Here is a 15,150-nt window from a genome sequence, read left to right on the forward strand (position 1 = left end):
CTCTGACCTCAGTCACGTGCCTGCCCTGCTCCTCCTCCAATGGCAGAATGACCCTGTCTTCGGGGGGCGGGCCATTCCTCCTCACCTCCGCCCTTGAATTAATGTAATTTTGCGGGTGCACCTGCTGCTCCATCTTCCCAACTGCACGTGAAGATGTCAGTCAGACATCAGTCCTGCCACCTATGGACCATCACTCCTAACGTCTGCTACGTTAACAGAAATCCAGGAAAGGCCCCATGTTCTGCATGATCATGACCAGGTACTTTTTCCTATTTTTTTGTTAATCCTCATATGGTAAAGAAACAAGTCTTCCTCGAGTTAAGGATAATTTTCCTTCCCTCTTAGTCTACTGTATCCATTAAGCATGTTCCCCACACAGACGTCCTCTTCTGCACCCCACAGAGAGAGCTGGGCACCAACAAGGCCTCCCACAGAGCCCGTAACGGATGCTCTGACCCATAATATTTCACAAGCCCTAATGTACACAGGAAAGGCTGGGCTCTGAAAGCCACACAAAAGCGCTCATAAATTTCAGACTGCCCTCATCATCCCCTCCTTCTAAGAAACTGGCTGGAGTGCCACTTCAGTTGCAGGATTCTTATAAGAACTTTCCTTCTCAACGCTCTATCACAGCAACCTAATCAAGTGTCACAACTATTATTTAGACTGAATTTTACTTTAATTTCAAGTATGTTTACTAACAGAGCAAAGGTAAACATTCTTTAAATCTAGTTTTGTCTCATAAAAATCCCCTAATTCACTGTTCATTACTTTTACTAATCATTACAAAACTGAGTAAGGACTCTCACATGAGTAAATCTATGTCCATGACTATCAATTCATTTCAAGATTCTGTAACGCAAAGACAAACACGCTGATTCCTCCAGACACGGGTGATACATTCATCTCCCCAACCTTTTAGTGACTTCTACTTTTGAAAGACTCGTCTAAATTAAATGTGTTTAAGCCCATGATTGCCCACAATATTAAAATTATTTAATTCTCGAGTAGTATTAAGGAATAAACAAAAATTGAAAAAGATTTCAAAAATTTAGGTTAGGAGAAAAAGAGTGGAGTCAAAACTAATTAGAAATGCCCATAATGACGCTTTCCCATTTTAAAAGGACATTGTTCCGGAACTCCTACACTGATTTCTCTCTCCCTACCCGGTCGCCCCCGCCCCGTGTACCTATTGCTTCTCAGATCCTTCACAACAACACATTATCCACACCACAGATAGTTTCATCCTCGACAAGGAGGTAAGCTTGCCTGCCTCTCTGTGTTATCTGTCCACGTTCCATTTGAATCCAATTTCCTTGCATTACCTCTGCCCAGGTCAGGGATGAATGGCTGTCAAATTCCCAGTGGAATAAAAAGAAAAACCCTTTCTTCCTGAGGCAGCAAGTTTCAATTCACAGAGCACATGGCTAATCTACATATGTGAAGGTCACGGCTCTTCAGTCAAAGAAGTTAAGAATGGAACAGCTCACGTAAGGGGTTGTCTTAAACATCTTGGCATGATGCCCAACAAGTAAGATTGTTGAAAAGCAATAGATAGCTTCTGGCAGCAGCAAGGGGAAAAATATTTTGATCATGTGATGCCATACACACTACCTAGTTTATTTCATGTGCGAAACTTTGCGAGTCCCTAAAAAATACCACATATGCAAATCAAATTCAGATTTCAGCTTTACCAGTTTAGCCAGGCTGGCACATCCCCCTCTTCACAAAATGCGCTTATATGAAATTTCTAGATCCACCGAGAATAAAACTTCAACGTATTGACAACCAGTTGCCTCAAATATCTTAATAGCTGATTACAAGTTTTTTGCATTAGCTTTTCAAAGAACCGTGAAACACCAAGAAAAGGGTATTTACACTAAAAAAGCACATTCCTTCAAGTTATCTGAGTATAACTGCCTTAAATAAAATTCATCTTCTCCCTCCATTCTCCTCTCTCTCTTCACTCATAATATAGCAATGTGGAAAATTACAGGAACTTAATGCATGGTAAAAGACAAAACACAAAACTGCTTTTCACATCCTGTTTTCACTAATGAATGGTTGAATAAAAGTAAAACACTCCTGCTTTAAAGTGCTCATACTTCTGACAAACATCTCAATGGAGGAGAAAGGACAGTCTTGACACACATAATGGATACCAGGGGAGAAACCAAGCCTTCATAAAGCACGCCTCTGCCTGCTGGGGGCACGGCATTTCCTGAGTTGTCTCTATCCAGACAAATGAAGTGAAAGGGAGTTGGCACCAAGAGTGGGGAAAAGGGTGGGTTTCAGACCCAGCAACATCGTTACAAACATTACTACAATTTTAAAAACTTTCAGCAGTTAACAATAATAAACTACTTGTTTAGTATACGGCAAAAATTAATTGGAAGCAAAAGATCCATTTCATCAACCTGCAAACTGTCTGCCTACCACCAATTTCCTTCAACTCAAATTTTAGATTGCTTATGAGGTCAGAGTTATTCAATCCATATTTCTAATTAAATGGAGCAGTAAGTAAAATAAAAATATACCACAAACTGTCTATATTTATTTTAATTGCCAATGTTCACTTAGCAATCTAAGAATATTCCTCTACGCTAAACAATGAACATCACGATGTTTAACCATTTTCCAATATTCTCTGGATATCTTTTTATCTAATACCGTGTCCCTGTAGGTCACTACACCAAGGTCACTACACACCAAGGTCACTAAATGTTTGTTGATGGTGGTGAAATTAAATGTTCTAATTATCGATTTTCTGAATTTATTTTTCCTTACCAGTTAAAAAACATGACTGTTAAAAAAAAAATTGGAAAACACAGGAGACATTTTAGAAATGTGATAAATTGCTCCATAACTTTTCCTAAACACCTGGCAAGATAAAGACATACCGGGCAATAAAAACTGACACTGTCTGGATTCGAAATAAGCTTTGAATATTAACCTATTTGTTCTGAGAGGAAAGACTAATAGGCTGTTAAATTAACTTGTTAAATTAACTAATACAGAATCACACCTAACTAGTTTCAATTCCTTATCACACATCCCTTTCCTTGCCAGGTAGTATACCAGTACTTATCAAATCTACTTCTCACAAGAATTCCATGAGTTATGTATTCTTTCCCATCCCTTTGAAATGAGGAAGCTACAAACCTCAGAGAGGGGAAGCGACTTGCCCAGGGTCACACAGGTAGTAAATGCCCAGCCTTCAGGTTCTCTAACCTCCACACCTTCAGCTCTTCCCTTTGCCCTTGCTTTAATCCCCAAGCCTCTTCACGTGGTCAACTTCTGCTCCTCAGCCAGGTCTTAGCTTATTCGACCTGCTGTACTACACAGTCTTCCTACTCCTACCCCACCCCGGTCTCTGCGAGGTGTCCCTCTAACATCTAAACTTGTCCCACCTAAACTGTTTACGCTGTATTGTGCAGCATGCCTACCTGTCCTTAGTCTCTGCACCGTCAATTAGTCAAAGGGCAGGACTTCTCATCAAGGGATCCATCATCCAACAAATGGCCAAGCACACAGTAGGCTCTCCACAAACGTCTGCCTGATGCCCCAGGTCTCGCTACACTGACATAAGCCTATAGTCCCAAAGCCCTGACATTTCAAGGCTGTTCAATACAGTGAAGGTAAATGAACTGAATTTTAAATCCTTCACGATACTGATATTATAAAGTCATTTCTTTAGGAGAAAAATCACTGTATGATACCCAAAATAAAATCCAAATTAAGATCATTTTCTCATCAATGTCACAGCACCTAAGAACAACCTTCAAGTACACTGACCTTCCACGTAAATTAGTGAAATGTATAATAACACTCATCAGGAAATTTTCAGTTTACATACATTATCATCTACTCTTCAAACTGTTAGATGATGCACTTTGATGGATACAGTCTTTCTGCATAGAACTGCAAGGTATTATCATCTACTCTTCAGGTTGTTAGATGATGCACTTTGATGGATATAGTCTTTCTGCATAGAACTGCAGAAGAAATAATGTAGCCATTCATTTTAATTTCCACTTTGTAAAAACACCAGGAGTCTATGATAATTCAACAGGGAAAATTACGGATCACGTGTTATATTTACTCTTTGTATCTTAGCACCAAGTGGCGCTCAGTATTTGTTCATAACAGAATTAAATTTTGTCCCTGATACTTTTAAATATCTTAGCATAAAAAAGAAAAACTGTTCTTCTCTACATATTTGAGACAAGCCCTTGGCATTCTCAGGTTTTACATTCCCTGTTTTGCCGGTTTGAGAGCAGACCTAAACTTCCATGATATGTAAATTATAATCTTGCTATGGACCAAATCTGAACCATATATTCAGTGAAGTTGAAGCAGATACAGAAGCAAGTTACTTAACTAATGAGAGACCAAAGTCTACCACCCAGAAGCTCAAAGAAGCCTATTTTTAAAGTTTTTAAACTTCGTTCCTTTGCAAAAAATACTTCCCCTAAAAAGCCAGTCGTTTTTGCAGATCATGAAAGTGGAAAGGTCTAAGAGGCCGAAGAAAGGAATGACTCTTGGCCCGAGGACAGAACTTACTAATACATAGCATGGAATCTTGAATGGGTCAGTGGCTTAGCTCCTATGGCATCAGCCCCCCATAGGCGCTATTGGTAAACCAAAACCAATTCATGTAACTGTTTACAAGAGTCCCAATCAGCACATAACTACATTTCTGAGGGAAATTACAGTGGAATTCACAAAATCTATACATCTGCACAGGTCTCAGTTGATATTCTCTGAACGCGTCTGGGATCTAGTGTAGTTTAATAAGATATTCAGTGGTGCATAACTGATTAGGCAGTATATTTTCTTTTAAATTCAAAGCTGCACAGAACTCTGCAGCTGGGAAGGACCAGGGGTCACTATCTGATGGAGGCGGGGACTTGTCCTCAACCACACCCTGAAGCGCAGCAGGGCCAGGCAGAGAACAAGAACCCAGGCCCGCTTCACTACACCAGTGGACAGACAGGTGGGGAAAGAAGAGGTGCCACGTAAGGATGCTACAGGATTTGCAGAGATGACCTCAGTGACAACCCCGCCCAGCAGGCCACAGTACAGATAAGAAAGCTGAGCCCCTGCCAGGTCTCAGAGAAAATGAGCACTGAAGCCTACAAATCAATCAAAGGGTCTGCCCAACTCCAAGCCCACAATCTTTCCCTTACATCAGGAAACCTGGCAATATATTCATATTCTCTCATAAATCCTCATAATCACAGAAATAAACTAATACACAACAAGCATGTCAGCTCCCTTAGGAATTTGTCTGCTTCTTCAGAAAGATACTTACTCAGCAGTAGCAATGTTTTACATTTCCGTTTCCAAGGTCAGTTATAATTCATTGGGTAAAGTAAACTTATTATTAAAAATACCAACAGGTAGCAGATACGTTAAAGGATAGTAAAATGGGTTTACAGCTTGTATATATAAATACATGATCACTGAATCTTAAAATCTGCTTCTTAAAATTTCAGAAATTATATGCCAAATTCTAGACACATTCTAGAATTACCAAGCATTTCAAAATTAGACTATGAAGTATGGTGAGTGGTTTCATTTCTCAGATACTCATCACAAAAGGAAACAGGAGATACTAAGGATTCTGGAACATCCTCCACTAATCACCAATGCCTTGCTTTCTGAAAGGTTTATTTCAGGACCCAGAAGCAGTAGCTGAATTTACTCCTCAGCCAGCATACATTATTTAAACAGTTACCAAAAATACTCCAGCAATCTAAGTATCGTCCTAAATCTGAGCAGACTGTTTTAACTTTTTTCCCAAGAGCCTGTATAATGTAGAAAACTGAGAAAAAGGAAAAGAACCACTCTACATAAATTTCAAAGGCATCACATTTTCCTTCTTTTAGTTATCATTTTCCGTAGTAGAGCGCTATCGTGCTCTGGCACCAAGCCAGCAACTGACTGGTAGCAACAGAAGAGTCATTAGCTCACCTCAACTATATCACAACGATCTACAATTACTTGTTTTGCCAAAATCTACTCCCCTACCCAAGAAGACGGCTGACCCACCTGGTTGCTGTTTGCACTTTGTTTAAATGAGCCAGTTCTAAGTCAACGACCATGCCAAAAATACCAAGCCCAGGTACAGGGGGAGCAGGCTTTGGCAGGATGTCTCTGGCCTGAACTGCACCCGGGAGCAGCAATGATCCCCACACCCTGGCTATCATCTGCGTCTGGCACACGGCTGATTAAGAAAATGGCTGCTCAATAAATATTTGCCAATTGATAGTCTGTAGTCGATATACTTACCTAACATACACCTCACAGCATACACAAATGGTAAATGCTTACACCTTAAGAAGTAATTGTTGCTTCCCGGCACAAGCTCTTTAATCACAGTTCATTTTCTCCGTGCCCTCTATGGACTCTGGTGTTAAAGTACATAACTGGCCATATAAAGATGTGACTGCATATCAGCATCCATAGTAACTAAAATACGATCCCAATATTTTACACACAAAAAGCCTGTTCACGGGAAAGACTAACCAGATTCCAAGAAGTATCCCTTTGCAGCTGCCTCGAAAATTTAATTAAGAGACCAATCATCTTAATTTAGGAATTTTTCCACCTGCAAAGAATTTCTGCAGTTTTGCAGAGGACTACAAATTAAAAACATGAGGGGGGGAAGCATAAGTTTGGGGCACAGAACACTATGAAAAAGGACACAGCATCACGTGGATTGGTTGTTTGCTCTAGGTTGGGAGGGTGAGATGCCCCAAAACTTAACATACCCTTTTTTAAAAAATTATCATTACAATTGATTTCCGCTAATAGTAGAAAGATAAAACCAATAATTTTTTAAAGAGGCTAAAAATGCAAAAGATGAGAAATAAGGGGAAAATGATCAGGCTAACAGTTCATTTCCATATCCTATTATTTAACAAAGTCCCAGACTTCTCTCAACAAAGTACCTCAAACCTTTAAACAGAAAGCCTTCAAAAAGCTGCTTTTCAGCTGTTAATGACATAACTGACAATGAAACAACTAACCTACACAATGCACATTTCCAAATTGACAAAACCTGGGAAGATGAACCTAAAGTTAGAATTGGAAGTAATGAACTAAAAACAAACAAACCAAAAACACCATTAGTGTCCCTCTGAGGAAGGATTTACTCATAAACTATGAAGTGGCAAGATTAATGGTTATAAAAATAAGCTTATTTTACTTACATGTTAATAACTAACAATTTTAAATTCTGACATGAAGAAAGGGAAGAAAAATTTTTTTATTTCAATTTGGGAGGATGAAAACGTCCTGGAAAGGATGGGGTGCACAACAATGTGAATGTATTTAACGCCACTGAACTTTACACCTAAACTGGTAAATTTTATGTTATGTATATTTTGCCACTATCAAAAAAATACACATATATATAACTTTTTTAGCATCCCACACAGAAGAAAAAAAAACATGGCCTAGAATTTTCTCCTGGATTTCATCAAATATGGCTTCCCTTCCAGAGTCACCTAATAAGGAATGACTTCTCATCTGATTCTCACGTTTCATCTTTCATCAAGGCCCAAGGAGACACTGAGAAGTGCATCCTACAGAATGTAGTTAAAGAGGCCAAATCTAGTTCAATTCAGAAGGACTGCCTTGCTGTGACAGATGTACTCCAGATTCTGCTGCCATCTACCAAAAATAAGAGTCTATGGGTAAATCAGATATGCTTAAGATTTTAAGGGTTTCCTCTCTTTCCTAGCAATAAATATCACTCAAGAAACAAATCAATTTCATCATTAGTTCACCTGTCAAACTCAGTAGCCTTCTAATATCCTTGGCATTGACCCATTCAGAAGTGGTTTAAAAAAAACCGGCCACTGGATCCTTCCTATTCAATTAAGTAAATCTAATGAAACAGTTTTCTTAGAATTACTCCAAGTTAAAGACTTTGAAAATAAAACATATTTGTTGAAAATTTACTGTAGAAACACATATTTTACTTTGATAAACTCACTCAGTCATTCAATTAACGTGAATTGTTGAAACTATTATATACATATATCAACAATTCCATTCATTCCAATGGCATAAAGCAAAATAACTGGACAATAAATGATACTTAGGTAATTATACCTAAGTCATTTTCTTTTCATCAGATTTCTAAGAGAAAAAGTCACTAACATATACCAAGATTTTAGATCAAAATTAATTCACTCAACCACTGAATTAAACCAAAAAGGGCCACTTAAGTCTTACATAAACAGCCTCCAAACTGGAAAAAGCAATACTGTGTAATAGTTGTACATCTACATAAATGTACCCTTGGTGGATGAGCAGTTTTGCCTGGTAGTTTCCCCCAACACTACAGGGAACTAGGACCTGGGATTCCTCTGCCTCAAGCATGCATACACAGCAACTGTGCAACTCTCCTTTACATAGCCACAGAGAATCTGCACCAATATCCTGATAAAGAAAGGACACCTCTGAAAAGGCATATGATCAAAATCTACCCAATTCCAACAAGGCCTAGCATGTGGATGTGGTCCTTAAGTATAAAGAAGATTGTAAAATGTCATAAATTTTTGTAATATCCATTTTGAAAATCTAAATATTGCAAAAATATTCATGGAACTTGAGTTTTTTTAATACTCGTTTTGAGCCTCCATAAATCTGTTGTTTTAAGTAACACACAAGAGTTCTTTCAAACACAAATATAAGACTCAAATTTATACATCTACACACAGCCCAAAATGAAAGTGACACAAGTGAAATTCTAGTTCCTTTTCCTCAAATACGATCAAAGCACACAGATCCATTAACTGAGCAGTATCAGTGTCCCGGAGAGTAGGAAGAAAAACCTCTCAATTGAGGACACTAGGCAAAAAGCTAATATATTTTCCTATGCCAATACATCCAAAATATACATTTCCAAGTCAGTTTTCAACATAAGTAGCAAAATTTCATAGAACCCCCAAAAACTTTAAACGAAACTACTTTCTCCCTAGGAGAGGATAGGGTTAAATAAATGAAATGATCATCTTTTTGGTTTGCCTGTCACACTGGTATTTATCCTAGGGAAATAAGTAAGTTCCTATTACATCAGAAGTCATTGTTTTAGATACACCCTGCTCCAAATTATAAAGTAATAAAGTCCGTTAATAAGAAATAGAACTGAAAATTCAACCACATTCTGTTACACCTGTTTTCTTTAAAATGTGTCTATGTCTAATAAAACTACCGAGTTTTATATTAAGAGACTTCCTCTACATTGTCTTACATTTTTTAAATCGGTTCTCAAGCCAGAATTAATACTGTTTTTATACCAGAGTGAAGATGTTACTCTCTTAGTTCTAATGAAAGAAAACGATATTTAGAGGCTTGTTCATTACTACAAGTGTCTAAGTGTGATTTGGAATATTTCCATATCCACAACACAATTCTAATACTTCTGATACAACATGGCATGGGAAAAATGGAACAAGTCTAAAAAGCTTTGCCAAAAATTCATTCCTAAATATAGATAAAAAACAAAACCAAAGAAAAACGAGGGAATAGGGTTTCTCTTCATAGATGCAAGGTAAGAATATGTTGCTCCCTGGAACATACTTATCGATTTTGTGTTAATATAAACGTAAATTTAAGTGATAGCTGTCTTACAGAGTAGTTGCCATTAAAAAAGAACACACTGCCAAAAGTACACAGAAATCAAGATCACCAATGAAAACAATTTTAAGCTATGCATAATTTCATTCCAAATAATACAGAAAATCAGACAACTACAGACATTTTTGTTATATTTTCTTTGTTTTTTAAATGGTAAACCTTTTCTATGAAACACAGTTGTCAATTCCACCTCTTCTGACGATGGAGCAGCTGGCCAGTCATACCTTGGCAAATATATCAATTTAGGCCACAAATATTTGTTTACAAGATTTAACATATCACATAGGGTAACACTGCACTGAGTGGGCAAAGTGGGAAGTGCTATAATGTACCTTATACAAATTTTAAGGTAATCAGGAACCAGCCTGTAACTTCCTGCTTTGTAAGTCAGCTAATCACTTTTCTTTTAATGGTAGATAAAGCTTTTTTTTAATTACATTGTATTATATTATATAAAACTAAATTTAAAATAGCATTAATGAAATTCAGCACAAATGTGGACATCATAAAATCTTAGTTACGTGAGCTAAATACGTGAGTATTTCTTTTGAGATTGCTTTATCTGAATACTTTATCTCACAGAAACCTACTAACAAACTGTATCGTAAAATGCCTTATTTCACTTTTTAAAAAGACCCTCCCGTTACAATATACGCACATGTTTTGTTCTCAATTACAAAAACATTTGCCACCCAATGTAAACCATTCCTAAAATCAAAAATGAAACTAAATGTGTTAAAAGCCACAAGAAAATTTAATAGTACTTCATGACCTATAGTTATGCAGTAATTTAATATTCTGGACAAACGACTGTTCCTTAGGATAACTGTCACAACAAATATTAAATGATACCAGCCTTCCAAAAAGAAAAAATATAAAAAAGAGACACATTCCACATGTTAAACGGTGGTACCTAAAAGAAATCTGTGAATCTAGGTCACATGCCCATCATTTTTCTTCCCCCTCAAAAATAAAAAAGCTATTCCCAAGGGTCATACTGGGGACATAATGAATTCACTCTCATTCCAAGAAAACAAAATACTTAAAATAATTGGTTCCATTACGAAAAAATAGCGTAAAGCAACCCCGACCTACATCTGCCTCTATCATCCTGGTTTCTAGTTTACAGAGATGTGAATTCTAAGCTGTCCCTTTAAAAGGAAGTTGACAAAGCAAATCTTTTTAAAATTACATGGGTTTATTTACACAAGGTTTTTCTATGTTTTTACCTGTACAAATCATAAAAATTGAAATTCCAAGTTTTCTATGAAGAATAGGAAAACACATTATTATTAAAAGTAAAATTCCACTAACTAAAGATTAGAAAGGAGTGGACACCAACGTCCTCAGCCTGGGATTCGCATGATTATCTGTTAAATTCAGTACTGCATTCACTCTGACAGGTCTCTCATCTAAGATATGGTTATTATTAAAATACACCTTCCTAAAATAAATGAGCTGAGTAAAAATATATATTACAACCCCCATTATTCCTTTCTAACATATTTTAATGCTCTGAAAGTTTAAAAAATTGTAATGTCTACGAAAGTAAAATTATTTGGAAGAAACATACCCAGCACAACTTGCATGTAATATAGTTTCCCTAAAACATTGTGTGAGCAGTTCAAATAAGGTTCACATTACCTAACCTAGCAAAATAATCAAGGGGGAAAAAAAGATTCCTGGGGCATTTGCTTCCAAAGCAGAAGCAAATGTAAAATGATTTTTTAAATTTCGCAAGAACATCCATTTCTTCCCTTTTAACTAACTGTTGTCTGCAAAAATTATTATATAGCTTCCTCACTTCATGTTTTCTTAAACATAATGTCAATTCTAACTAAAACTTCTCATCCACCAACAGCTTAAAACAATCAGAACTGTTAAAACACAACTTACTAGAAACATAGATTTAATCTTGTTATAAAGCTAATTAAATACTACTAAAAGATACTGTTGGATATCAGAATCTTGACATTTTTAATGATATAAATTTTAATTTTACATTAAACCACATGTGATGACATAATTCAAATTTTTTCCATGGTTTAATCCATAAAGGGTACTTTTATAAAAGCTTTACAAATCCAAAAATTAGTAAAATTCTTGGTTTAATTATTTTTCAATTGCCATATCCTCACCCTACAATTGAAGTGAATGGCCCTGCTGAGACTGTCAAAGAGCTGGATTTTGTAAATGCCCAATCCTGGACACCAGCATAATGTTTCTATGTATTTAATCCTCTTATTAGTAACTATGATGTAGAATAATTTAAGCTTTAAATAATATTCAACCTTACATCTGCTTGTAATAGAGCTCAGTTATTATTTGTGGCAAGAATTTTTGTGACTGTACTGCTCAGCACTTCTATTTACATCAGCAGTGCTAAATGCCCAATGGTGAGAGGGGAGCCAATCAGATGGCAGATTAGATGTCAACTCAGAGGCAGCTGTCTGGAGACTATTACAGCCAGTTTACCTCCACAATTCAAATTCCAAACCTTGCAAAGGAGATCAAGTCAAGTCTTTAGGCTCAGCCTACGAGCAAGAAACAGCAAGAGTGCAGGACACTTCCTAACAACGCTGCAAGACTTGGGTGACAGGAAATTAAAAATCCAAATAAATCCGATCCAAAAAGATCAATTTGCACTGGTCTGCTACTTCCCTGGGTTCGCTGAATAAAATGTACGCCTAATCCACGATCAAAATAAGTTCAATTCAACCGGAATGTGTTCCTTTAACACAGCCTATCTGTTGAAGGTGACTCCTTTCAAGGAGCCTGCAAGCCAAATAATGGATTTCCCGGCTATTCTTAGGAATGGATCGATATATTTTTGGATTTTTTGAGCTTCACATCGTTGTAAATGTGGGTACGACTGCTGCTACTAAACGCTTAAACTCAAAGCCCGCATCGAATATCCCCGAATGGCTAGGCACAACTACGAAACACACACCAGGCTGCCACAAAGCTAACCTATTTTTCCTGCCTTCACCTTGTGAGCTAAGAGGCAACGCAGTGTGGCCGGAGGGAGGACAAAGTTCCTCATTCTTTTCCCAGTTCTCGCTCATTGTTGGCGCTAACCGAGACGAGGGGATCAATATTCCTCCCCAGACCCTACTGGCCGGGAGCGCCTATTTTGTTGAAAGAGCTGCCCGAACGGTCCCCAGCGCCCACGCGGCTTCCCCGCGGCGCGGGCCCCGACTCCCGCACGCGCGGCTCGGCGCCCGGGGTGGGGTGGCGAGGCGGGTGCCCGGCGACCGGCGATCGCGGCGCGCGTCCCGGGCCTCGGAGAGACCCCCTCCCCAGGCCCCGGCCCCCGCGCCGCGCAGTCCGACCCTGTGCACCGCCCGGCCTCGGAGGGAGGCAGCCGCGAGTTAAAATGGCTTTGGGCGCCTCGCCCCCGCCTCCCCCGGCAGAAGACGCAGAAAAAGTACGCGGAAAGAAAGAAACTAGGGCTCGCGGCGCGCGGCGAGGCCGCCGCGGCGGAAGCAGGCCCGGCCGGCGCGGGGGTTACCTGGGATCTGCCCATGGTCGGGCCGGGGGTGCCGGGGCTCATCGCCGGGTGGCTCCTTTGTTGCGCGGCCGCCCAGGCCGGGCTGGCAGCGGCGTACTGGGCGCCCATGTCCTTGCCCAAGCCCATGCCCGCGGCCGCCTGCTGGCCGCCCGCCGCCGCCCCCGCCGCCGCCGCCTGGGACTGGGGCTGCGACGGCGGCGGCGGCGGCGGCGCGCTGGGGCTGCTGTAGTCCGGGTAGCTGCCGCCGTAGCTCCTCATCATGGGGCTGGGCGAGGTGAGCAGCTGGTTGAGGGTCGGAGTGGCCCCCGACGGGTGCTGGTTCTGCCCGGCGAAGCGCTGGAAGCCCCCCGCCGCCGCGCCGGCGGCCGCCTTGCTGAGGCTTGCGGCCCCGCCGCCCCCGGGGCCCATCATCATGCCGCCGCCCTGCTGCCGGGGGGAGCTCAGCACCCCGTACCCCGAGGACGAGCCCCCATAGCCGCCGCCGCCGCCGCCGCCTCCTGCTGCTGCTGCCGCCGCCGCCGCGGCCGCCGCCGCCACAGCTCCCGCTCCTGCTCCTCCTCCTCCTCCTCCTCCTCCTCCGCTGCCTCCTCCTCCTCCTCCTCCGCCGCCGCCGCCGCCGCCGCCGCCGCCCGCGCTGGGCCGGCTGTAGCCCGGATAATGGTTGTACTGGCTGTTGGGGTACCCTTCGTGGGAGTTCTGCAGGGGGTCCATGCTGTTGGGGGCTCCGGCGGCAGCTGAGGCGGAGTGCATCATCCCCATCCCGGGGCTTTGTTGTCCGCCATGTTGATCAAAGCAAGGCCCAGCGCGGCCGCCGGGGCCGCCGCTAGCTGGGGCAGCGCTGCCATAGTAATTATTAAACTCCGAGACGGCCGCCGGGCCGCCGACGCCGCCGCCGACGCCGCCGCCGCCGACGCCGCCGCCGCCCCCGGGCACGGCGACCGGCTGCTGCTGCGCGCCCAGGGCGCCCAGGCCCGGCTGCTCGTAGCGGCCGCCCGCCGGCTCCCCCATCTTGGGCGGCGCGTCGTCCTCGTCGCCCGGCTTGCTCAGCAGAGGCTGGCCCGGGGGCTCGGCCTGGCTGCCCCCGGCACTGTCCTTGGCCCCTCCATGTTGCGGTTGCTCCATGTCGGGACCGGGCTGAGCCGTGCCACTGCCCGCGCCGCTGAGACTGTTGTTGGAAATGGGATGCTGCTGCCGCTGCTGCTGCTGCTGCTGGAACTGGCTTAGCTGCTGTTGTAGTGCGTGGTGGTGGCGGTGGAGGTGGTGGGCATGGTGGTGCAGGTGGTGGGCATGGTGGTGGTGGTGGTGCTGCTGGTGGGGCGGTGCGGCGGGGGCTTCGCCAACGGTTTTCAGTTTGTGGTTGGGGAGCAGCCCCGTCTCCATGGCCGAGCCCGGGCCCGCCGAGGAGGAAGAGGAGGACGCCGCCGCGGAGGAGGAGGAGGAGGACAGCGCGGCGGCGCTTCCACCCTCCTTGAGAGCCGCCTCGGAGCCGCCGCTCTTGGCGCTGTTAGCGCTGGCGGCGGCTGCCGCCGCGCTCGCGTTATGGGCCATGTTCAGTTCGTGACGGGGGTGCGGGGGGTGGTGGTGCACGTTATTCAGGCCGCTGCCGTCGCCGCCGCCCCCCGGCATGGGTCCCGGTGCCGCCGCCGCCGCCGCCGCGCCGCGCGCCCCCGCCTCTAGGTCCCGGGCCCCGGGCGCCGGCCGCGGCCCGGGGGGCGCCCGCCGCTCGCCGCTGCCAGCCCGCGCCCGCGCCGCCGCCGCCGCCGCTGCTGCCCGCGCGGCCATGATCGCCGCGGCGTGGCGAGGCCGGGCGGGGGGCGGGGGGGGAGACAATAAAACCCACTTTTTAGTCAGCAGCCCCTCCTGTGCGCATCCGCACGCCCCGACGGGAATCGAGCGAGCCCCCTCCCCCTCCACAGGCCCCACCGGAGCCGAACCGGGAGTCACGCCTTACGGTCTGGGCCTGTTCTCGCTGTGTGATTTCATGG

The 15,150-nt window shown here is 43.2% G+C and overlaps 1 protein-coding gene across 6 annotated transcripts in view; it reads right to left on the bottom strand.

Moving 5' to 3' along the window:
• The window catches only part of ARID1B (AT-rich interaction domain 1B), a 411,101-nt gene extending 396,154 nt beyond the window's left edge, over positions 1-14,947 (bottom strand). For 4 of the 6 annotated variants that reach the window (XM_060168357.1, XM_060168361.1, XM_060168358.1 and 1 more), the window contains exon 1: positions 13,166-14,731. In XM_060168357.1, coding sequence (XP_060024340.1) covers positions 13,166-14,713 — 1,548 coding nt within the window. In that variant the 5' untranslated portion in view covers positions 14,714-14,731. Of the gene's footprint in view, positions 1-13,165 lie in introns of all 6 variants that reach the window. The other 2 variants (XM_060168356.1, XM_060168362.1) reach the window with 2 other exon arrangements.
• Between the last annotated feature and the right edge of the window lie 203 nt (positions 14,948-15,150).

Source organism: Lagenorhynchus albirostris, chromosome 12 (genome assembly GCF_949774975.1).
Source record: "Lagenorhynchus albirostris chromosome 12, mLagAlb1.1, whole genome shotgun sequence".
Lineage (NCBI taxonomy): Eukaryota > Metazoa > Chordata > Mammalia > Artiodactyla > Delphinidae > Lagenorhynchus > Lagenorhynchus albirostris.